The 25,388-nt window shown below is 59.0% G+C and overlaps 1 protein-coding gene across 1 annotated transcript in view; it reads right to left on the bottom strand.

Annotated features, from left to right (window-relative positions):
- The window catches only part of GSE1 (Gse1 coiled-coil protein), a 332,054-nt gene extending 323,082 nt beyond the window's left edge, over nt 1–8,972 (bottom strand). Inside the window, 1 exon segment of the mRNA XM_037515766.2 lies at nt 7,764–8,972. Within this exon segment, the coding sequence (XP_037371663.2) occupies nt 7,764–8,759 (996 nt within the window). The 5' untranslated portion in view covers nt 8,760–8,972.
- Nucleotides 8,973–25,388: the final 16,416 nt, after the last annotated feature.

Below are 25,388 nucleotides of genomic sequence, written 5' to 3' on the forward strand. Positions count from 1 at the left end.
CCCTCTCTGTGCCTCAATTTCCTTGTTTACAAAATAGGAAAATCTGGCTCATGAGATACAGCTGAAGCGCTCAGGGTGGAGGCTGAGTGACACCATCACCATCATCACCACCGCTCTGAGACCTCACCAGGACCAAGCGGATGGATAGAACCTAAATGGCCCCCTGCCCACCGGCTCTTAAGCCAATCAGTGAGCAGGACAACATGACTGCAGTGGATTCTGACCTTTAAGGTGTCTCCTTGGACCCAGGGCTGCTCCCCCACTTCACTCTGACACTTTCGAGGCAACTGCTGCCACCCAGGGTGCCGGCCTGCCTGGCTTAGTGGAGCCAGACACCGACTGGGACCTTCATGCCATTTAGACAAGGCTATAGGCACCTCTCACTGGAAACCCATCCAGCGACCAGGTCTGTACAGGGTTCATGCCAACAGGTTGGCAGCAGGGAACAAAAGTAAGTGGCGGGTGGCCAGTCCGCTGGCAGGATGCTGAGAGCTGCTGGGCCCACAGAACCAAGCTAGACCCTGCCCTCTGGGGTCTTCTCACCCCAGGCCCCAGTGCTACCCAAAGGTGCAAGATGGAGTGGCCAGAGCCTGACAGTCCCACAGCCGGAGCCAGGGCTCAACTGCAAGTATGCTGTCTGCCCTGTTTTGCGGTGGGAAGAGCTGGCAGTAGAGCCAGATGCCTGTGACCATGGTGAGCGGGGCGCCAGAATCCGGGGTTGATTCCCAGGGAGGCAGTGAATGTGTCCAAAGCCCTAAGAGCAAGCACAAGCTCCCCCACCTTACTACAACCCCTACTCTCACAGAGGAACAGGCAATTCCCACCTTCAGACAAGGGCACCCACATACCTGGTGTGGGGCAGCTGACTGTATCAGTGAGCCAACAGGACAGGCCAAATCCCAGTCACATGGTGTTGTTTGCCCGCTTAGAACCCGCAATGGAGAAGAATTCCTCAAAGGGTTAAGCAGTTGCTGCATGAATCACAGCACCATCCGGGGCGCCAGCTACACCACCACCTCGACACAGGTGAGCACAGCAGCCAAAAGGCAGAAACAGCCCGAATGTCCATCCATACTCTGGAATATCCTGCAGCCCTGAAAAAGGGGTGAAGTGCTGACAGAGCCGAAATGGTGGGTGAACCTCAAAAACATGTTCTGTGAGCCAAGTCAAGCACAACAGACCACAAATGTGGCTCCACTTACAGGAAACCTCCAGGACAGGCCAATCTGTAGACAGCACAGGTGGGTGGAGATGAGGCTGGGGGAGGGGGAGGGGTTGTGACTGCTAATAATGGGTATGTGGTTTCTTCGGGGTGATGAGAATATTCTGGAACCACATGGGGTTAATGGGTGCATAACCTGTGCTGGAAAATTTAGAAGGTGAATTTCAGGGAGTGTGACTTATATTTTGATTTCAAAGTAAAAAATCAAAAAAGTCCGCTGAGAGCTGGGCACTGAGGCCCCTGCCTGAGCTGCTGCGGTGATGAGCCCCACCCTGGCCTCTGGCTCCACTCCGTGGCCCCACTCAGGCCCTGCCCAGACCTCCTCACTGCTCAGGGCCAGCAAACCACGGTCACAGCCAGCTCGGCACCATGTCTGCTTTGCCTGCCACTCGGTCTGATGCCCAGAACAGTACCTGGGGCACAGCAGGCGGCTAATAAAGACAGACTGCACAAGTGAGCTGAACCCTTTCAGGCCTCTCAGGACATACGTCCCTAACTCCCGCCCACATTGACAGTGCCCGCTGCCCACAGTTCCCACTCTGGTACCGGCCCCTTTCCCACTCTGGTACCAGAACACCAGCCCACCAGGCCACCCCTCACAGAACCTGATTTAGGAGGTGGGGATAGGGCATTTGAGTTGATTTAGCGTGCATCCAGGGATTCCAAATACAGCCCTGAGAGCTGGCACCACCAGCCCCTCCTGCCCTATCCACCCTTCCTCTTTCTGCAGAACTTCTGAAGGTTCTCCAGGAAATCCATTCCCACTCTCTGGCCTTTGCACATGCTCCCCTGCCAGGCGCACATGACTCCCAGCAGACCCCAGCACAGAACTCAACATGGCACAGCTGGACCCCTTCACCCACTCCCCAGGCCAGCACCCGGGGCAGGGCGGCCTCATCCCACGCCGCGTGCTGAGGGCGCCAGAGCTCAGGGGCCTGCACCATCGCGCACAAACAGCAGCCCATGGGCAGAGTGTGTGGGTAACTTTCTCCAGGGCCACTCTGGACAAGGGTAGAAACGGGAGCAGAGACAGGAGTACAGAATTTCAGCCAGGACTTATCTAATTAGCTTGTGTCTCTGAAAAAATAAACGGCGTGAAGTCACGGGCTCGCTGGCAGCGTGTCTGAAGAGCAATGATCCGTGAGGGGCTGACCCATCTCCTTTCCTGCCAATACCGCTCAGGTGCTCAGGCTTCAGCCGGGGCCAGACTAGGTTCCTGTCCAGGGGCCCCTGCACCACACGGACCCCGTGGGGAGAGGAGCTACTGACGAAGGTGAGGAACTTCCAGTTACAACATTAACAACGTGGGGCCTAATGCACGGCCCGGCGGTGAGAGCAAAACCCCAGCGTCAGGTGCCTGATTGTCACTGGGAGTGGACCTGACATGTTCCCATCACAAAAAGGAAAGGTAAGGTAGGCTGATGCGATGCTGCTGCTCATTCGCGATATATAAACGTGTTAGATCAACAAACTGTGCGTCCTAAATTTATATAGTGGCATGTTCATTCTATCTCAGTAAAATTGGGGTGAGGGAGCAGGAAAACGAAATAAATGAAACCTACATCCAAGAAGTTGCTCTTCTGTTCCTGACTCCAAGGAAGAGACTCCCGCTCAGTCACCAGTTGTTTTCCAGCAAGTTCTGACACGGCCTCAGCATCCGCTCAGCACGGCGCTGCCTGTTGTCAGGCTTCATGTGCCGAAGGTCAGCACCTGTGACCCCCAAAGGCCAGACCTTCATTCTGACAGATGGGGACACTGAGCAAAGATCACACAGGAAGCAGAAGCTGTTCCCACAAGTGCCCCCAAGGACCTCCATGGGGATGGGTGCCAGGCTCCAAACTGCTCTTCCTGCAGGATGGAAGCGTCATCCCTGCCCACCTGAATTCCAGGCCACACTCGCTCCCCACCATGACTCGGGGCAAACTCACTTAGAATCTACAAACTCTCCAAAGGTGAGCACACAGAATTAACCTCTCAAGGGTGAAATCCAAAGAGATCTACGCAGAGAAGGGGACAGAAAGCTTAGCCCACACACCAAAGATGCCTATCCCTGCGGCCCGTCCCTTCTCCCTGCCCTGTGCCCAGGGAAGGCTGGGTTCGGAAGACCTTTGTCCTCTTCCTCTTTTCCAGTGGTCTCCAGACACCTCCAGGGTTAGGACAAGGTATCTGGAAAGTTTACTCCTCTGAGCAGATGGCTCCCAGCCCACTAAGAAAAGCACAGTCCTCCCTCAAAGAAAGTGGTCAGAGTTTGAAACAGTCCAGAGCCCAGTGACTTCCCAACTACTGCCAGCGCGAGGGTGTCAGTGTCCAGGCTTCCCAATGGGAAGCCTTCTCCAGCACCTTCCAGAAGGTTCGCCCATCCAATCACCTTGCGTAGGTGCCCCAGGAGCCTGGACCTAGGGAGGAGGGGCTGCCAGGCCCTCCCTGAAGAGCAGGGAGCCTGGTGGGCGCCAATCACCAGGAAACATGGGAAACAGATGTGCATGAGGCCCTGACAGGCGCGCGATGACAGACGAGCTCTGCAGGCCTCAGATGTCAGCTCAAGAAAAGAAAGGCAGTGGCAGCGGCAACACCTGTTCTGGGCTGGGAGGCCACACTCGGGGGGCCTGGCCAGGCGTCCCCACGGCGAGGGCTGGGGTGTGTTAGGTAAACAGCTGCACGCTCCATTACTCAGAAGGCTCCCCGGACGGAGCGCTGGAAGAGGGAAGGGGGCGCACCCGCCAACTGGCTTGCAGGGAGAGCAAATCGATCATGCAGCAAACCCATCTTGGCTGGGAGGCTTCTCCGGCAGCAGGAGCGGTTGGCTGAACACCTGAGCAGTGTGGGAGGGGCAGACAAAGGCTGCAAGGCATAGAGCAAAGAAACTGGGGTGGCAGAGCCAACCAGCAGGGGCTTCTTGGGGCCCTTCTCAGCTGCTCTATGCTGGGATGGGGGAGGACCATCACAGCTGCCCAGAGGGGACAGGCAAGCAGGGCCAGGAACACAAACAGACTCCTGGGACCAACGCTAGTGGGCTTTACTAGCTGAGCAACCTTGGGCAAGTGATCTGACCTCTCTCTGGCCTCATTTCTTCCTCCGGGAGCCAGGGGTGCTGCAGGGATTCCGTCAGTGTGAACACAGGAAGGGATACCCAGCCTCGGACATGCAAAACACTGCTCTCCCAATGCCAATGTCCCTGGCACGATCATCCCCACTTCTCAGTGCAGCAAGTGAGGCTCAGAGAGAGCAAGGGTCTCACCAAGGTCACACAGCCAGCTCCCTCAGCTCCTGTCTGAAGGCCAAGTTGGGATCTTGCCATGGCTTTGCAGAGCTTCCCCAGTGGGGAGGTTCCTGGCCCCATGAGGGTGGGCTGTAGTCTCCCCGGCCCAGCCAGGCCCCACTGGGGCCCTACCCAGGCAGCCAGCTTGGAGGCGTGGTGGCCACTGAGCAGGGCGCTCTCCGGCAGCCAGGAGCCCAGCTGGAGGGAAGTCACAAAACTGCCCCAAACCCTCTCCTTTCTTCCTTCTCCTCACATTTCCTTTCACGGTGCCTTAAAGTTGATTCACTCATGAATGAAACTTAAGAGGAAACATCTGAGGCATCCTAGGAGGTGGTATAGCTGAGGTTCTGGAACACTCTGTCCCAGCAGCGGCTTCCCTGTGGCCACCTGCCAGTGCCCCTAGTCACTATCCCAAATCTGAAACCACACAGCAAAGAGGGGCGCAGGAACGTGCGTGAGAGTCGGGACTCAGGCGCTGGCATGGGGATCCAGGCGGGGACCTTTCCTGGTGGCCTCAGCGCTGTGCCCCCTCGACACCCCCAGAGCCGCTATGGGAGGCCCTGCGCCCCCCTCACCCCCCGCTGCTTGCTGCGGGGAGCCCAGCCATGCATTCTGTTCCCCATCCCACCCTGGAGTGCAGGCGTCGCTCCCTCCTGCCTCGTTGACAGTTGTGGGCCCATGGTGTGACCCTCGGCTCTGAGCTGGCCCCCAGACCCGTGTCTGGAACAGTGCCTGGCTCAGAAGAGGCGCTCCATAAATATTTGTTGAATGAATGGGGCCGGGTGGAGGGGGGGAGGGAGGGAGGGAGGGCAGAAGGCTGCATTTCCGGCATCCCACTGACTGTCAATCAGAGTTCTGAGGGGGAGCTGAGGCTTGCTTTTCCCACTGTCTATGGAGCCTGAACCGCACGGCGGCCCCCACCACATGCAGCCCCAGCCCACGGCCTCTCCACCCGTCTGGAAGGCTGCCAGGCCCTGGGCGGATCTTTTCCCGGCCCATTCCAACCCTTCTTTCAAGAGCTTTTTATTGCTCCCTGGTGCCTTCAACTGCAAATCTGACCTCCTTTTCCTGGTGTCAAGGCCTCTGGTTCTCTCCAGCCTACTTCCCCCTTCACCCCAGGGGCAGGCCTGCCCAGGGGAGGCTGTAGGGCTCCTCCCTGCCACTGGGCCTTCTCTCCAGCTCTACCCGGAAGCCTTAAACTCTCCCACCCCTCTCTCTCCTCCCCCCAACCCCACCATGCACAAGTCCTGCCCATCTCCCGAGTCTGCACCTCCTCCAGGCAATGGGATAGAGTCACAGTCCTGGGGTTAAGACCCACCTGAACCCCTACTCAGCTGACTGTCACCCAGGTCATCTGACTTCTCTGAGTCTTAATTTTCTCATCTGTAAGATGGGAATAAGGCCGCTAGGACCGTGATAATGAGCAACCAGATAACTTGCTTGAAAAACGAGCCAAGTTCAGTATGCCAGTCCCCTTCCCCAGCTCACGCTGACCCCTTCTGGGCAGGCGCCGGCACTTCAGGCGGCCCTCAGTCCCCTCCCCAGCTGGACTGGGAAACTGCAGCTTCTTTGGTTCTCCAGTTGCCATCAGAAGCTCCCAGTGGGCCTTGCGTCAGCTCCTGACCAGCAGACAAATTCAAGGAGAACATTCAGCCCAGTTTGAACGTGATGCAGAAAACATTTTGAGAGCCCTCTGACTCCCTGAAGAGGTAGCATCGCCAAGGCTAAAATCTGCACCCAGCCTGCAGACCCGAAGTCTTGCCAAGAACCCACCGGCTGCCGAGAAGACTCTGCCCCAAGCTCAGGCCGTGCTGGGAGCACTTCAATGCTCCAATTCACTGAATCCTCCCCACGTCCCTACAGGCATGAGATATGTTTCCAACACGTTTCCACTCCTCAGCCAAGGAAAAAAGCTCGGGGAGGGTGAGGAGCGCTCTCATTGACGTGTGTCACCAAGAGAAGGGGCAGCGCGGGGATGGAGCATGCAGTCCTGCTCCGAAGCTACCTCTCTATCCAGTGCCGCCCACCTGGGAAGTGTGGCACACCAGATTCCCGTCCACAGACGCCAAGGGGTGTCACCCCGAGGTGGGGTGATATGCTTGTCTGCTGAAAATAAGAGGTCATCCCTCAAAGCCCCTAAAGATAGCTCTCAAGTCTAAAGCAGATGAAGGAACCCTGGGGAGAACAGGAGGGCACAGACTGGATGCCTGTGGGGTGGGGGTCCACTTATAGGTGGCCACCAGAGTACACATGATCCCTGGAGACACCCCCCCCCCAAGAAACATGCACGTATTTGTGGGAGCTAAGATCAGCAACCTTTCAAACGGATGAAGCAACCATCCCTGAACAGGTGGGGGACACGGTCCCCATTCACAGGTCTCTGCTGGCCCCCTGCCAGAGGCTACCACATCACATCGGGCGTCTGATTAAAACTAGCGGGTCCAACTGTCTTTGATGGAAATTAGAACCCATGGCTCTGGTGGCTATGATGGTGATCTCGACTCAAAACCATCTACCTCCCGGGGGGCAGGTTCCTGCTTCCGGCTTTGCAGAGCTGGCTCCAAAATTAACTGCTCCCGTCTGGCTTCTCCCAGGCAGGCAGCGTGAAGGCAGGCGCCGTATGAACCTGGAGCCCGCCAGGCCTCCCGCCTCCTCCTGCACAGCTGAATTACAGAGAAGAAAGATCCTCTTCCCACCAAGGGAAAAAGTCTGTTTAGGCCACCATCCCCCGGGTCCCAGACCCCCACTTCTGGAAATCTGTTTCCATCTGCTGTTAAGCAACCAGAGTCTCCAAGGAAAAAGTGTGAACTTGGGTGGAAAACTCTGGGAAAGCTAAGCCATGTGGGACTAGCGTGGAGAGGAACTGCCACCTCTGATGTGTTTCAAACCGGGTAAGTACGGAGACCTCTGGGTGACCTGCATGGCTGGACTAATTACCAATGTTATCAGGCGGATGACAGACGTGCCCCGAACTTCCTCCGTTTGATAGATTCCACTGCAAACACACTCAAGTTCAGGCCCCTGCCTGCTGTTTTCAGCAGCACCAGATTCTTCCACAAGACCACTCCTGGCCCCTTGAAGGTCTCTGCCCTGCCACAGGCTTCTGAGACCAGCCAGACCAAAGCACCCGCCATCCCTGGTGACCCAAGGAGGGCACCCCCTCCCCCCCACCGCCAATGGAACGCTCCACACAGAATCAGTGCAAATGCCTCCCCAGCAGAGGAACAGAAAACAACATCTCTTTCTATCTGTGCAAACTGCAGTCTAGGAACTGCTGCTTACCTTCATCACCGCTGTTGCCGGGGAGCTCCAGCCCATGGGTCCTTGGCGGCTGAGCCCTTGGCCAGCACACACCAGGGTCCCACACTCCACGCAGGCGCCGATGATCAGCTGCCTCCCGTCGTCCACCAGCAGGCTGCGGCTGGCTCGAAGGGTGTAGAGAAACAAGGGCAGCCGGGCCACCCGCACGGCCTGCAGCCCGAGCGACCGCTTCTTCTCCTGCTGGCAGAAGAAGCACACGAACGTCTCCACTTGGTACTGCCGAGACCAGGCGCCGACAGCGTGGTGGGTGCCGCGGGCCTCGTGCTGCAGCCACTGGCCCAGCAGGTCATGGTAGCAAAGCAGGCAGGTGGCCACCAGGCCGGTGGAGTCCGCAGGCCTGGCGCGGGGGGCGGGCGGGTAAACGGTGAGGAAGGGGAAGAAGGGTTCTTTCTCGCCCAGTCGGCTGGTGGGGTTCACATTGAGCTGGAACTCCTTCCCGGGGCCCAGCTCTGCCCCGCAGATGTAGCAGACGGACGTGGAGCCGCCCGGGGCTGTGGCGGGCAGCTCGGAGAGAGCCGGGTCTGAGGCGGAGAAGGCCTGGTGGTACCTGCCCAGGAAGCCCTGCACGGAGGTGATGAGCTCCTCATTCTGGCAGGCCCGGTACAGGGCCCAGACATCCTCCAGGACGCTGAAGCACTTGGGGCAGCTGCGGACCTCACAGCGCTTGTTGGGGCCCCGTGCGTTGGGAGGACAGGGCAGGAGGCCAAGGAAAGGAAAGTGCATGGTGCCCCTGGCGTTGCCATTGAGGATCCTGGAGGCCACTGCCCGGGCATCCGGGGTACAGTCCTCCCCACAGAGGTAGCAGGCCTCTGGCAGGGTCCCAGCGGGCGGGCCCTCGTCCCGGGGCGGCCTGCGGCCCTTGGAGGCCATGCCAGGGGCGTGGCTGTTCAGGGGCACCACGTAGAGCCGCTGCAGGACGGGCACGCTGGCCAACTCGAAGCTTTGCCACTGCTGCATGAGGGAGGAGAAGCAGCACGGGCACACGAGGGTGCTGCCGCCCTCCGAGATGGGCTGCGCCCCGGGCGGCGGGCTGTGCAGCCACAGGAAGGGGAAGAAGGGCGCCTGGGCCAGCTTCTCCTGCTTCTGCACGTGGATCTGGTGCTGCGAGGCCGGGGACAGCGCCGACCCGCAGATGTAGCAGCACAGGCCCTCTGGTGGCCCCGCCGGGCTGTCCCGGGGCGCCCCGGGCGGGCGCCCGCCGCGCTCCCTGTCCTGGGGGCCGCGGGGCCCGGGCGGCGGCGGATCCTTGCGGTCCTCCTCCTCGCTGGTGATGTTCACGTCGCTGTCCTCGGACGCGCCGCCGGCCCCGCGCGCCCCCCGGGCGGCCCGCTGCTCTCGGGGGTGTGCGCGGCGCGGCCCGGCGCGGGCCCTCGCATGCCCTCCGCGGGGGCCCCGCGCGGCGGGGGGCCGGGCCAGGGGTCCGGGACGCCCCTCAGGACGCTGGCGCGGGCCTCGGGCCCCCAGGGCCTGCCGGCCGCCCGGCGCCGCCGCGCGAGGCCGGCCCCGGGCTCCGCGTCCGCGCGGGGCCGCGCGGGGCCCCCGCCGTCCTCCGGCGCCCCCCGCGCGGGGGCCTCGGCCGCCGGCCGCGCCTCCCGGGCCCCGCGCGGCCCCGCGGCCGCCCCCGGGGCGCCGTCCGCGCGGGGGCTGCCGGCGTCGCGCGCGGCCGGGTCGGGCTCCGAGGGGGGTCGGTGTCCGACAGCTCCGACAGCTCCGAGTCGCGGGCCTCGGCGGGCGCGCGGGGCGCGGGCGCGTCGTCCTCCTCGTCGCCGTCGGCCGCGCCGCCCAGCGCGTAGGCGACGTTCCACTCGCGCGGGGCCCCCGCGCGCCGCCCGCCCGCGCCCGCGTCGCACTGGTGCGGCCGCTTGAGCCAGTACATGCGCTTGTCCACCGGCGTGCGGGCGCGCTCGAAGGCCGCCCACTGCTCGCCCAGGAAGCAGCGGCACACGGCGCACACCAGCACGCAGCCGTCGGCCGGGCTCGGGCCGCGCGCGCCGGGCGCCGGCTCCTGCTGCTGCAGGAACGGGAAGAAGGGCTGCGCGCCCGCGCCCGCCGCCGGCCGCTTCACCTGCAGCTTCAGCTCCTTGCCGCGCCCGATGCCGCCGCCGCAGATGAAGCAGGACAGCGGCGCGCCGCCCGCCGCCCGCTCGCCCACGGCGGCCATGAGCCGCTGCTTGCGGGAGACCGGCGCCGGCCGCCCGCTCATGGCCGCGCGCCCGGCCCCGCGCGCCCCGCGCCGCCCTCAGCGGCCGCCCGCGCCCGCGCCCGCGCCCCCGCCCGCGCCCCCGCCGCGCCCGGCCCGGGGCATGTGTGCGCGCCGCAAAGTTTGGCGGCGGGCGGCCGGCGCGGGCGCGGGCGCACGGCCGCGAGCTGGGGCGCCCCCCGGGCCGGCCGAGCCCCCCGCGGCGCCGCGGCGAGCGCGCCCGGAACGCAGCGGCGGCGGCGGGCCCCGGGCGGCTGGAGCGGCAGCCGCATGTGCGAGCCCCGGCGCCTGCCAGAGCGCTGGGTCATTTAATTGGGGAGGAGGGAGGCGGGGCCGGCGGCGCGCGGAGGGGAGGGGAGGGGAGGGGAGGGGGAGGGGGCCGGCGGGCGGGGAATCCCTCCCTCGCGCCCTCCCCGCCCGCCGCCGCCGCCGCCGCCTCCCCCCGCCGCCCCCCCCCCGCGTCCCAACTGCGCACAATGGCGCGCCGGCTCCTCTATCTATTTTGTGTCCAGCCGGGAGCCGCGCAGGATGATTCATGGCCCCAATTAGGGCTCCCTCCCGCGCCCGGCTCGAGCCGTCTGAGGGGCTCCTCGAGGACCGCGCGGCCCCGTCCGCGGCGGGCGCTGCTCGGCGAGGAAAGGTCAAGCAGGACGCGGGAGGAGCCAGGTGAGGCCACGCGGCGCCCCCGAGACGCAGGAGCCCGCGAGGAGCCCTCGGGAGGGGAGGCCGCCCGCCCGCGTCTCGCCCCAGGTGCAGCCCCTCCGCGCCCGAAGCGGGAGGGGGCGAGCGCATGTGGGCCCTCGACAACCCGGGCAGCCTGGCTGGAGAGCCACTAGGGCCCGGGGTGCCAGTTGTGGAGACAGGCGGCTGCAGAGCTGACCCCCATCTCCTGGGACACATTAGGGAGCCACCAGCGAGGCCACAGAGCGCGCAGCCGGCCACACCCCTCCCCTCCCACCCAGCCCCGCACTGGCAGAGGCAGAAGAGTCCCGTGGGTCTCGTGCCGTGTGTGCCAGGGCGAGTGACGCACCAGCTCTGGTCCTCTCCTTGTTGAACAGGGCCTCTGTCTGGTAGGGGCCTGGCCTTTCTTTGTGTTTATCAGGTGTGCTGTGTTTACTTAACAAACACAGAGAGAGAGGCCTTAATCTTGTGCCAGGTGCCAGCTAAGAGTGCACATCCATCTACCCAAAACTCTGGCTTGAGTGCCATTACTGGCCCATTTTACAGAGGGCAAAGAGGAGCGCTGAGTTTTCGGATAGGAGTGACATGGCTGGGATTCTTGCCCACGCAGGCCGGGTCCTGGTCCCCGCTCCCAACTTCCCTAGGCAGACATCTGGTCCCTGTCACCCCTCCGCTGATGGAGGCTGTCCATGGCAGGGGACCTGGCCAGGACCCCTCCCCATGACTCTAGCTCAGTCTGGGGGGGTCTTGTGCAAATCCTGCCCTCTCTGGGCCTCACGTTTCCCAACTGTGACACGCCACCCCGTCCAGCTTCAAAACTCGAGGAGTCTCTGATTTCTGAACAGTTGACAGCCGTCCTGACCTGCCAGCTGGAGCCCAGAGTCAGCCTGGGGACAAAGGTGCCAGGGGGGCCCCTCTGCCCTCTGGGGCATTGACATGTAAATAAAATGAGGCTTCCTCTTGGCATGCTGGAGGGCCGTGCATTATAAATAAACGGAACAAGAGAAAAGGGCCACCTCTCTGGAATCCCTGGTGAATGTTCCAGAGGTCACAGTCCAGGGGTTAACAGGAAAATCATCATCCTCACCAGAAACGCAGGGCTGTGGGCCCTCACCCAGGCCCAGGAAAAAGCTGCATCAGCAAGACTGTCGGAAAAGAATCTTGGGGGCAGGGTGGAGAAGGGGAGGCCTGGCTTCTGGCAATTTTAATACCTGGGGATTGGCTGGGACTAATTAGGCCAACTTTAAAGGCAGAGGTCTGTTCCATTGTGTCCACACACAACTTCTGAGCCCCACACAGACCGCGAGGCTGCTGCTAAGCCCGTGCTGCTCCAAAAGGCCGGTCCTCCATTGCTTCCACTTCAAACGTCTTTCCAGGCTCTCTTTGCAAAGCCAACTCATCGCTCTGGTCTTGGCTGCACCTTCTCCCCTGAGAGGCTTCCTGTCTTCTCCAGCGCGTGTAGGTCCCCTGTTATTCTCTGTCTCAGTTCACCGGCTTCGGAATTTGCCATTGATTTTATTTATTTTCCTGTCCACTGTTCCCGGTCTGGCTCCCCCAGGCGCCTGGGCGCTCCCTCCCGAGGGCAGGAACCAGGTCTGTCTTGCTCACCATGTGTCCAGGGTTGGCTCAGCACCTGGGCCCCACACACCTGGTCTCAGTGCTCTTCCACCCCTGGAGCTGTGTGAGGCTCGCAAACCTCTGGGCAATGAATGGGTTGTGACTCCCAGGACTTTTGTGTGCGGACCATACATGGCAGAGAGCAATGCCAGGGGCCTGGTACCTGTGGGTGACTGTGTGTGTGTGTGTTGACCCTTCCTGGCTCCATCCAGTGGTTGAGGAACTTCTGCTGCTGCCAGTCTGTGTCCAAGGTGAGGGGGCACAGATGAGGTGGCATGCAGAGTCTGAGGGAGGAGGGCCACAAGGTCAACAGGACAGAAAGAAGCAGGCAGAATTCGCTTGGCTAAGCTGCGATCCTCCGGGAAAATTTCCAGTTACAGTGTGTCTGTGTACACCTGTGTGTGCATATGTGTCGCTGTGCATGCATTCAGTGAGCGTGCGTGTGGCGTGTGTGTATGCAGTATTGGTTGTATATATGTGTTTATGCCTTGTGGGTGCATGTGTTCACATACGTGAGCTTCGTGTGTCGGCGGCGGCAGAAGGGAGCAAGTGGATGGTTGTGGTTCTTTCTATGACCCAGTGTCTCGGGATAGCCCCTGGCCCTCCCTTGGGAGCCAGGAAGCAGGTGAGCACAAGTCAGAGGAACAGGTGTCCACTGATGCCAGCCGGTCATCTGTGGATGGGTGACTTAGGCATGGGGTCCTTGGCATGGCCTGACACACAGATGAACATCGCACCTTTGCCATTTACTAGCTGTGTGACCTGGGCCTGCTACTTAACCTCTCTGAGCCTCAGTTTCCCCATCTCTAAACAGTGTGCCCCATACTTTTGGGTCTGCCTTACACATGTGGACTCAGTGAATCTTCACAACCAGCCCATCAGTGGGCTGTTACCTGCCCGGTTTATAGGTGACGACCCTGAGGCACACAGAAGGAAAGTCAGCGCCCAAGGTCACCCCGGGTGCTGGAGTCCACACAGGGTGTCTCTGCCACCCCTGGCTTTCTTAGCCATTAAGAACCGCTTTGCTCTGAATCCCACCATGCCAGCTTGTCAGGGCAGGCGCCACAGAGGGTCCACCCCCCTTCCCCGTGTGTCCCCAGTGTCACATATAAGGACACTGAGGCCCAAACAGGTTTGTGTCTGGACACAAAACAGTCCAATTATGTGCCCAAAGATGAGGAGAAGAGTCAAGACCCGTTCGTAGTAACTCAGGCACCGAAACAGACTTGAACTAACTATTCCAAAGGGGAAGATGCAACAGGCGCCAACAGGATCCTGGGCGGAGCAGAGGCAGCTCCTTGCTCCCCAGACACCCCAGGCCGCCCTGCTGCGGGAGAGGAGCTGTGCTCGGGCCGAACCTAGCTCTTCACATCTGCACCCTGAGGCTCCACATGGTGTGTGTGCAAAGCAGCTGCAGGTGCTCCCCGGGACGGCCACATGGGAAGAACCCGTCAGCCTGGACATCTCAGCGTTGCAGCTGGCTGTGGGGTCCTCTTGACCCAGATGACCTAGGAACCACCCTCCCCTGCTCGCCTGGAAGGGCTGTTTTCCAGCCCCCAGCGCCTATTTCTTTGTGTGTCTCTCTGGGGCCTACCCCTGTCCTGGACAGAGCCTGGGTCTGCCTTCGCATTGCCCCGTGTGTCCCAGGCCAGGGGTGCTACGCTGCCCCTGCCATCTCCCTGGTCTCCCAAGTCCTGCCATCGCCCTGCCTCTCCTAAAACTGTAACTCTCCATCTTCCCTTCAAAAAGCGCACACTCTCCCGCATGCCCCAGCCTCCTCCTGTCCTTAAGCCCACTTCCCTCCTCCCTCTGCATCACCAGTGCCTTTGGGCTCTCCCAGGTCCCACCCACCTGCCAGGCTGGGCGTGCCAACCTTCCTCCTTCAGCTGCCACATGTGCTGTGTCTTAGGCCTTGGGCTCACCCTGGACCAGAAAAATGAAACTTACCATCTGACTGTCCTATATTTTCTCTCTCTCTCTCTCTCTCTCTCTCTCTCTCTCTCTCTCCCTCTGCCTAAGAAGCAAGCAAGCACTTCTCTGCTATTCTCACAAAGGGTTTCTGACACGCCAGGCCACCAGCAGAAGCGTATCCTCCTCCTCAGAGACAAAGAATGCAACCAATTGCAGTAAAAAAACTCTCTGGGATGGATGGGGACCTTGGGCTTATGAATCACTTCCCTTCCGTTTGGCTTGTCTGACAGCAGTCCAGCAGGCAGAGCAGGAGCCCTTTTTGAGATGGAGAAGCTGGGACAGCAACTGGGACCAGCAGGACCTCCCAGCTTGGTGACACCTCCTTGCATTGTGTGTATGCAAACTGCGAAGCAGCCACTGTAAACACTGGGAGTATCTGTGTGTTCACTAAGCTCTGTCTTCAGGGCCCTGGCTTTTTTTTTTTTTTTTTTTTGCTGTGGGAGCTTCAGAGAAAGGGGTGGCCCTGGCTATGTCTGGGACCAGACAACCTGCGCGGGACATTTTGAGGGCTCCAAAGCACTTGGGGGGAGATGTCTGCGTGCACGCCACAAAGTAGGACCGACCAGAAGCCGGGGACAGGTACTAAGCGGAATCAGGTGCCTTGGTCCCCCTGGAAAAAGCCTCCAGCCCAGTCTCCCCCTCCCGGGGACACCCGCCCCCAACCTTCTTCATCTCCAAATCTGTGGCTATTCGCTGGGAACTTCAGGGCCTCGTAAAGTCCCTTTGATGAATGACCGCCAGGGCTGACCTGCCACTGGGGATGGCGGGACAAACACTCCACATAAATCTTGAGTGTGTGCTTGAAGACTCCCTGGCTGCTGGCTTCTCAACAGACCCCTGATTTGCAGCACAAAAATCTGCAGCAATCATTTATGTGTTAGTTCCCAGGCTTCCAAGGCAGGGAGGTTTCACCAGAAGGCAGGGCAGAGGGGAGTGGGGCAGAGGCAGGAACACAAGCCGCAGGGCGCCCTGACCTGCAGTGGGCTCGGGTCTGTCATGGTCGTGGCGAACGTTTCCTGGGTGCTGACCGCTTGCCAGGTGCCATGGTCAGAGCTAGTATAGACGCACATCAGATAAGCAGGCACTACTGCAACCCCATTTGGCCAGTGGGGACACAGGAGATGCATGTTCCCCCGTCACAGAGCCGAGCTGAACTGAAACCTGAGGGCCTTCCTGTAGTCCAGCCTGCTGGGCCAGCCTCGCTGTCCTGCCTTGGTGACAAAGCATCCTTATCCCTACCAGGCCTGCCAGGAGGCTAATGGTCTGGGCCTGCTGGATGCCTTGAGTCCTGCTGGGGTTCCAGCAGCAGGCCCCCTAATCCCACCTTCCCCTCGCCCTCAGCGGCTCCAACTCCCAGGCCCTGTGAGTCCTCGGTGGGCAGCGGCAGATCCTTGGCGCTGCTGAGGGGTGCTGGGAGGCGGCCACAGATTCTTTCCAGCTGTTCCTCTGAGTCGCTGAAGGCTGTTCCGACCCCGTGGCCCTGGCCTTTGATTCATGTGGTTGCTTGGTGCTGGACTCCCTAATGGGGTCGTGTCTTACACTAAGCCGGGGTGCTGTGTTTTCAAAAAAAAAAAACACCTTTAGTGCAGTGTGACCTTCAAGAAAAGTGCATCATCGTATGGAATTTTCAAAAATTGAGTACATCTGTGTAAGCAGCACCCAGAAACACAGCGCATCCAGCACCCCACAGCCTCCTCGTGCCCCTTCCAGGCACTGCCCACCACCCGGGGGTCATGGCTTACAGTCCAAACTCCAGGCATCCTGCCGCCTGGCACCAGGCTGTTCTTCTTAAGCAGCTTTTTTGAGATGGGACTCATATGCCACACTCCCTCCACACCCCCAATCCGTTCCGTGGGGTGCATGTCAGTGGTGTCCAGTGTGTTCAGAGCTCGACAACCACCACAATCCACTTTAAAACCCCTGGAAGACACCCTGCCCTTTAGCTGCACCCCCAAGACTCCCATCCCTGGCAACCTTTAAGCCCCTCTCTATCTCTGGGTTCCCCTATTCTGGAAGTTTCATGTCAGTAGTGTCCCACAGCACATGGCCTTCTGCAACTCTCTTCCTGGCCACTCGTGTCAGGCTGTCTTTGCTCTTTGTAGAGCTAGAAGTGGATCTGTGTATGCGGGTTGGCTCTGAGCTCTGAGGTACATGTTAGATCTGAAATTCTGCACGCCTGATTCTTTTGTATAGTTTTCCTATCTGGTACCCACCGATGGATGTGCCATCATTCATTTATCTGTTTCATTGGGGATGGGTTTGGGGGTGGTTCCCACATTAGGCCAGCATGCCCAGTGTTCCTCCGAATTTTCTCTTGTCTTTGTTGCAAACACATAAGGCGCTTCTGCTGGGTAGATCCCTAGGGCTGGGGTCGCTGTCCATTCCGTCCACAGCGCAGCTGTATGTCTGGCTTCAGTACACACGGAGCTGTTTGTGGGATCCTCATGGGCCCCCAGCACCCAACCTCTCCTCGGCTGCCCAGCCCTGCCCGCCCTGGCTGCCAGAGCCAAGGGCTTGGTGGCCGGCATCTTCGTGGGGTCATGTGAACACGTGGTTTCTCAGCCCTGACTCTGAAACTGTGTTCCTTTCACAGGACAGAAATACTTCAGCATGGCTCACTCTAAAAGGGGAAACACATTTCAAAATTCCAATCTGCCCAGGTCTTAGAATGATTTAGAACATTCCAGCTGTCATGAGCATGGTGCTCAGCAACAGTGACTTCCAGTCCCCCCTCCCACCCTGGGTTCTTCAGTGCCCGCCCTCCGGGGGGCTGGCCAAGACAGTGTGCACGGTCCAGGCAAATGGCAGGGGAAGGTGCAATGGGAAGCACACACATCGCCCAGGGCGGAGACCCCAGACCAGCAACCAGGCAACCAGGAAAGCTCTGCTCTTCATTGGCGTCCCGCCTCCCGTGTGAGCCTCTTGAGGACCTCGTGAGGTCATTTCCACTTTATAGACCAGAGATTCGTGCGCAGAGAGGCTAAGCCACTTGCTTTACATCACGCAGCCTCCAAGCGACAGAACTGGCGTTCAAAGCAGGCTGTCTGTTCCGAGCTGCCCAGCGGTGCTGCCACTTGCCCCCCGTGTAGCTGGCCAGGTGGCGGTCTTCTGAGCCATCTTCCCTTCCTGCATTTGAGTGTGGGGGTTAACCAAAGCCCCTCCTCGTCTCATCATGGGGAGCTCAAAGGCCCACCAAACAGAAGGACCCCACACGCCACAGGCATGACACAAGTGTCTTTTTCTCCCCTTGCTCCCCAAAACGATTCCCGCCTTCACAAAGCATGTGCTTCTGAAAGTTTCTGTTTTCAGAGAGAGCTGAGACTTTGCAGCCCCTCCAGCTCACTCCCCACAAATTGGACAGGTGGGGGAACCCGAAGCCCAGGACCGCTCTGATTGGCCCAAGGTTGCACCAGAGCCCTTAGCCCAAAGCTCTTCTCCCTTTGCAAATGGTGTTTTATGATTTGGGGGGCAAGGGGCCTGGTACTGTGGCTTGAGTGGTTTGTTCTCCATCCCAAGGGGAAAGGTTGGGACAGGCCCAGGTGTGAGACTTGGCAGAAAGATTATCTCCCGGGGGCCACCCTGGACCCTGCCTGCCCATTAATATTTATCAGAGCCGAAAGCTGAGCTGTAGAAGTGACAGACAGTCTGAGCAGGTGCTGCTGTGGGTGGCACCTCTGCCCAGGTTGCAGACAGCTGAGGGTCTACTGGGAGGTGAGGAATGGATGAGGTGCAGATCAGGGGGCCTCCTCAGATGGCAGAAATCTAGAAGGAAGGGGAGCAAAGGGTGAAGGAAGTGACCATTTCCTTCTAAGAAGCTGGAGCTCTCCTCCTGCCTTGGGTGTGAGGCCAGAGGGTGGGGGAGTCAGAGCGCTGGGGGCTTGGGAGCTGGGTGATAGGAGATGGGTTTGGCATGACTACAGAGAAGTAGGAGCCTGCCTCCCCTCTGGGGGTGCTTCACATCTGCTCTCCACCCAGAAGCCAGTGTGATCTTCTCAAAAGTGCAAATTCGGTTGTGGCCTCCTTCCTGCTTAAAGTCCTTCTCAGGTTTTGTGACTCTTGGGTTAAAGACCAGACTCCTGTCTGTTGAGCCCTGTCTAGGTCAAGATCTCAGGACTCTGCACCCCTGGCACCCTCTGAGTGCTATAGACTTCCCAAGAAGTGCCACATACTTTGCACCACAGGGCCTTTGCACATGCCATTTGGATTATCAAGAACTTGCTTCCTTCCCCTCCATGCCTACTTCATTCATTCATTCGTCCAGCTATGATTCATCCAGGTTGTGCCTGGGCCAGGCACAAGCCATTCCTCAGCCTCTACTTGCAGAAGGACCCTACAAATGACGTTTCCCAGGTTTCCCTCCCCTGTCTCTTCTCTCGTCCCACTCTCCATTTCTCCATCTTTCTCCCTCTCTCCATCTCTTCTCCCACCCCTTTCCTCCACTTCAAGCCATGTCTCTAGAAATGGCTGCATTTTCTCCATGATTCTAGCAGCAGCTGAGGTAATTCTGTCTCCTCTCTTGTCCCTCCAGCCCTGGGGTAACAGCAACTTCCTGTAGTCCTAGTCACCCCATTTGCTCTCTCAACTGCACTGTGACTCTTGTCACCAGGTCTGACTCTTGGGCTGCCTGACACGGGTGCCTTTTTTCTGCCAGCACTGGGCTCATCCTCTGGTTCATGCACGAGGTTCCAGATCTCACTGGGGCTCTCCCTGCCCCCCGGCCTGGCTCAGGAGCCCCGTGATATGCTGGGTGATTTCTTTTCCTCCTGGGCACTTATTGCTGTTTGCAATTATGAATTCATGAGTGTGGTTATTCAATTAACATCTGTCTCTCGCCAAATTTGCAAGTTCCATGAAGGTAAGGGCCAGACATCTGTTTTTGCTCAACACTCTATCTCAGCACCAGAACCTCGTGGAATGCCTGGCACTTAGGAGGCACTCAATAAACATTTGCTAGATAATGAACACATGAAAGAATGAAGGAATGAGGAGAGGTGTGAGGAACTCATTCAGCTAGAACCACTTGTTCTAGGTAAATCTTTTTCCCCCCTCCTTTTTGATAAGGTTTCCAGATAAATTGCTTGGAGAAACTCTTTGTTCATTCATCCAGTTATGATTTATTGAGCACCTACTGGATGCCAGCTGGATGGGTGGATGGGTGGGTGGGTGGATGGGTGGGTGGGTGGGTGGGTGGATGGATGGCTTGGTGGGTGTGTGGGTGGATGGATAGATGGAGGGATGGGTTAGTGGATGCGTGATAAATGGATGGATGAATACACGGGTCAAGGAAGGATAGACAGAAGGAAAGAAGAATGGGTGGATGAATGAGTAGATGGTAGGTAGAAGAAAGGATTTACTGGAAAAAGGGGAGGCAGGGAGAGAAGACAGGCAGGCTGATTAAGATAAAAAGTAGTTGTTTTTTCAAGGAAAAGCAGAGGGACAAAAGAATGGCAGTGCTCACACAGAAACTTCGTGCTCTGTCCCTGAAGTAGGCAGAAGTCGGATTTGTGAGAAGGGTGGCAGGAGAGGCAATTCCGGGTCAGTGCCAGTTCCCTTGCACCACAGTGAATGGCTGGCTTGGAGCAGCTATTCCCAGAAACACCTTGGGGGCCAAATAAGCCTGCCTAGCAGCCCTTGGGCTACACCGGAGACATGGGAGTCCTGAGTTGGCTGTTGGGGTTGACATGTCCCTGGCGGGAAGGGGCAGAGGCAAAACCTGAGACCCCAGAGGCCTCAAGTACAAGCCCAGTAGGAATGGGGACAGCATCTCCCTGCATCCCTCTCCCCTGGTCCAGGTTGACAGCCTGAGGCCCTCCCAGAGCTCTGGGTCAGAAGACCAGAGGAGGCCTGGAAATCAATGGGAGTGGAGGGGGTAGGCCGGAAGGCAGTGTGTGGTGGCCCCTACAGCTGAGAGTCTGGGCGCTGGCCTGCCCGGTCACAAGGGGAGCCCCAGAGAGAGCCCCAGAGACACCTTGTCTCCATCTGCTGAACACATATAATGACTTCTCAAGGTTGACATGAGTATTACATATAGAACCACAAAGGGGTCACAGCCAGCAACTGTCCGCTCTGGACATGTGTGCTCACTGGACATCAGTCCTCTCCCTGCAGCAGAGGAGTCCCAAATCCAGGTGCCTTGGGATTTATGGACAGAAAGTGCTACCCACGCCAAATATTGCCTCCCTGTCGGCGGGCCTGGGACCGCCCCCTCTGTCAAGTGACAGATAATTCTATAGCACAACATAAGAATCTTCAGGCCGAGAGGGAAGAAAAGGAGGCTGGAATCAGCCTTCTGTAGGATCAGGGCAAAGTTCCAAGGCTACAGGAATCATACATAGAGGTGAATTTCAGAGCTTTGGAATGAATGGCAGGTCAGGTCTAAGCATGTATCAAGATGCAAGCCCTAGGGCCTGCCTGGCGGTCTAGGGGTTAAGTCTCAGCACTGCCACCACTACAGCCTGAGTTCGATCCCCGGGCAGGGAGCTACCCACATGACACAGCAGACCTCTCCTGTCTTGCCTGCTGCTCCCTGCAGTGTATTTCAGTAGATCTGCCTGTTCTGCTCCCCACTCTGTCTCTGGTGAGTCCTCTCACCTCCTGCACCTCTGGCCTACACCCCAGTTCTTGTATGCATAAATAAATAAACAAATCTTTAAAAAAAAGATGTGCCCCCAAACAGCACTATGAAGACATTATACTCTGGGGGCCTCCGTGTCAACCTAGAAGGAGAAAACCCTGTGTTATGAGTGGACATGACACACGGGCCATGAGGAAGACAGGGAGGCTGGCGAGCACCGCAGGTGAGAACCAGAGCTTTCCTGTTGGCTGATGGGTAGTTCAAAGCTGTCTACCTTGAACCTGTATAGCTTTGTGATTTTTGAAAAATAAGCAGAGTTTCAGAATCTTGAAATGCCCAAAACTTGGTGAAATGACCCCTTCAGAGGAGCAAGGTAGGCCAGGGGTTTGGGGAGACTTGGGGTGCCCCTACCCGGGGCCCCACTCAGGGTGGGCAAAGCCCTTTGGCCTTCATCAGCTCAGAGTCTGCTGCCTCCCCTGCATCCCTCACCCCCCTCACTCAGGCTCCTAAAGAAAATGCTCTCTATAGGTTCCCCTTTCTGTGGGCCTCCAGAGCCCCTACAGTGGACACCGGGGGGCCCCAGCTGGAGCCAGGAGAGGGGACGGGAGGGGACATGAGGCAGGCGGAGGGAGGAGCGGGCGGCTGATCCACAGCCATGCCTGCAACAGGTGCCCAGCCATCTGCTCGGCTCCCGCCCCAGCCACGTGGCCACCCTCTCGAGTTTGACTCTGGCTGCGCTTGCCGCCTGAGTTCATGCAGCCAGAAAAAGCACTTGCCCGGCGCGGCTGGGCCGAGGACAGCGCGGGGGTCACCTGTTCCCTGGGAGTGAGGCTAAAAATGACCAGCGACCTTGGAAAGCCCCTGTGCTGGGGCCTGACCTGCACCTCTCTCCCTTGGGCTCCTGGAGCTTGACCTCAAAGCCTTTACCACCTTTCACCAGACAGATGGAAAAGCAGGCCCAGAGAGATGGGGGGCTGGCCTGGGGTCACACAGCTTAACTTCATGGATTCACTCATCGATTCCCTAATTGTTTATGGAGTGGGTGCCCTGGCAGCTGCAGCGAAGAGGCCTCGGGGAGCCTATAAACCCTGTGAAGGCACGAGCCACACCACGTCACCCTCCACAAATGCAAGGGCTGCCCCCGAAAGAATGTCTAAAGCTCTCCAGCCACATCCTCCTCCACAAAAAGGGGAAATTGTCACAAGAGAGCTGACACGAGAAGGGGTGGGGAACGGTGCACGATGATACCCCCATGGAATCCTTTCCTTCAAAGTCAGCATCACGTGGCTCTATTTTATTCACCCCACCTGTGTGAGCACACGCATTGGGTGGTGGTGGAGGGGGGTTGGCAAGCCCTTTGCCTGCATGCCCAGGGCAGGCTGGGACTCTGACCCCCATCTACCATCCGGCCCTCCTGCGACCCCTCCACCCTCCTCCATGAATCTGCCTTCACCCTGGAAGGGAACGTGTTGGAACCTGTCCCCCAGGCGGCGGCGCCCAGCTGTCACCCTCTCAGCTGCTGGGACCTGCTGTCCATTGCTGGCCTGCTGGTCGAAACACACGGTCCCTGACCAGAGTAACTGGCAAGCTCCACCCTGTGCTTCCACCTACCCCTACAGGCCCCCTCCTCCAGGCAGCCAGTCCTGCCTGCCATGCTGGGCAGCTCCCCCACAGCTGCCTAAGCCAACATGCGGAGGCATGTCCCTGTGTTCTGGACAGGAACTGCCTGCCCTTGAAGGGATTTCAGGAGCCCACCACACATGGCAGCTGGTCAGCGCAAGTTGGGAGAACACGGATGGGAGGACCGCTGATGCTGATGACCGTGAGGCACCCAGTCCTCTGGGTAGGGGCAACAGTCTCGCCGAGTGCTGACTTCCCTGCCGGGGTCCTGGGCCGTCAGCACCCGCTGACCTTCAGTGAAGATGTCCCTGTGGCCCTGGACCTCTCTGTGGTCACCACCTGGAGACAATGACCTTGAACTAGGAGGCAGACAGTAACTGACCTGGGACAGCTGAGCTGTGGAGCCAAATGGGTCAACCCCGAAGCCAGGTTGGGCCACCGGGCTGTCTTTTTGATAAGCTCTCACAGAGAGTTGTTCTAGGCAGGTTGGGGGCTCTGAAAGTCCAGCTGGGGCCAGCCTTGTGCTGGAAACTCTGACCTCGGACTGCTGCTCCTGACTTTTGCCCTCCAAGCTCTCAGGGCACCCCAGCAGATCACCCAAACAGATGATCCTGGTTCCCAGAAAGGCAGCCTAGGCCAGCAGAGTGACTGGAGGATCCCCTAAGGCATGCAGAGCAGGGGTTGCATGGGGGACAGGAGGCAGCGGCCTCCTCCTCGGGCTCAGGGCCCTGGAAATGGAGAGGGAGCCTTTCCTACATGCAGAAAAAAGAAAAAAAAAATGGAAAGGCAGCCAGCTGCTGGGAGCAGGGAGCGGCGTCCTCATCCCAGGAAAGGCCTGCCTGCCAGGCCCTGGCCTCCTGGGTGGAATGCCTCCTCCCTCCGGCCTGGAGGCGCCAGGCCTGGCCTGGGAAGAAGCTGTGCCAGGTCAGGGCGGGCCTTGTCCCCACGTGCGTGTCCCTCCCCCCGCCCAAGGGCTTTCTTCCCCCCTAGAGTTGGGAGGGGATAAATGATTCTGAATTTGCAGAGACAGAGATGCCAGAGACACAGAAACACCAGAGACACAGAGATGCCAGAGAGACAGAGACACAGGAACAGACAGACACTCGAGATATCAGAGGAGCACTGGCGACAGAGACACAGAGGTGCCAGGAACCGAGACTGAGAAACAGGAGAGAGAGACACAGACAGAGAGATACAGAGAAAAACCGAGAGAGACAGGAGACAGAGACACTAGAGAGAGATACAGAGAGACGAGAGCGACAGGGACAGAAGTCACTGAAGAGAAATCACAGCCACTGTGGCTCCCAGGTCTGCTCAAGAGCCTGCCGCCCTCCTCACCCCACATCGCCACTACTTGGGGGAGTGGCTGGGGCAGACTGTCGGGCAGGGCCCAGCACTGTGTCTGCCTCATCAGCGTTAGGTGTGATCAGAGAGCAGGGCGCCCCGTCCCAGATCTACTCTGTGTATCCCAGATCTGTGTATGCAAGGGGGTGGCTGTGGAACTGCAGGAACAGGTACCCGAGAGGTGCCAGAACTGACTTGCCCAGCTGCATAGACGATCTACACCACTAGGGCAAAAAGAGGGTCAGGCAGAAGTGCAGGCTGGGATAGAGACCTGCATCTGTGCAGCAAGGGCAGGGGATGGCCCTCGTGCTCCTGGGCCTGGGCTGTGCCCCACCCAGGGCACCCAGTGGCACCTCCAGACCTCAGCTAGCCCCTCCTGTGGGCCTACAATGGGGCAGGCACTGGTGGACTCAAAGGTGCTGTCCACCCAGGAACTCGGGCTGGGTGCTCCAGACAACGGGCTGGTGGGGCTGGTTGGGGGTGGCGCCAGGCCAGGAAACACGATTCCTTTAGCTGACTGTACAGAGGCGCAATTATCACAGTAAAATGCATCCATCTTAAGTGAGTTTGACACACGCACACACCCCCACAGGCACCACCCCAATCAAAACCATTGTTCCTGTGACCCAAAGCCTTCCCAGCCAGGCCCACTCCTGAGAACCATGGGTCTGGCGTCAGTCACTGCGGTTTTGCCTTTTCTAGAATCTCACGCAAATGGATCCACGGGACCAGCATGCACCCGGGTCTGGCTCCACGCGCTCAGCAGCTTTTAGGGGTTCTTCTAAGCTCCTGCTGCTTTGGTCCTTCCCTCCCCGCCTCCCTTGCATGGATAAGTACTGGTCCCTCCTCTGAGGCACCGCGCTGGCTCCCAGCTCCTCGTGAGGGACATCTGGGTTGTTTCCAGTGTGGGGCCAAGCTCCTTCTGGGGCCCTGCATCCCCCGTCCCCTCAGGAAGCTGCTGAGTGGACTGACCGGGGCAGAGGCCAGGTGTCCTTGTCTTTAAAATGGGAATAAAAAAAGTGAAATAACCCAGGTGTCTTTCGACAGACAAAGCAAGAAGACAAATGGGGTGCACTCACCCTTGCCTCGTCATTCTGTCCTCCTGAGCAGCCACAGCCTGGCCCAGCCCGGGGCACGCCGCGTGAGGGGCAGCAGACACAGAGGCCCTGTGGGTACATAGGATGCCATTCACAGAGGGGATGGACACACAGACAGGAGACCCCTGCTGCCCCAGGGCGGTGTGGGGGTGACTGTTCCTGGACACAGGGTCTCCTTTTGGGCTAATGACAATGAAATTGGACAGCGGTAAGGGCTGAGTCACCTTGTCACTGTAATAAGTGCTGCTGGTCACTCTCCCGACAATGGCTGAAACGTCAGCTCTGCTATGGGATGGGAAAGTTGCTTCAGTTTTAAAAAGGGGGGGAAATTTGGCAGTAACTTCACCCCTTCCCAAGATCGCTGTGTCGTCACACAGGAACCCCGAGGGAAGGGTCCAGGTGGTGGTGGGGGGTCTGTTAGTCACTGCTCTTTCCACCCCGCCTCACACACCACCTGGCACACAGTAGGTGCCCCACAAACC

The sequence above is a fragment of the Talpa occidentalis genome, unplaced genomic scaffold, assembly GCF_014898055.3.
Source record: "Talpa occidentalis isolate TD23 unplaced genomic scaffold, MPIMG_talOcc4v2.1 talOcc4.17, whole genome shotgun sequence".
NCBI classification, from domain to species: domain Eukaryota; kingdom Metazoa; phylum Chordata; class Mammalia; order Eulipotyphla; family Talpidae; genus Talpa; species Talpa occidentalis.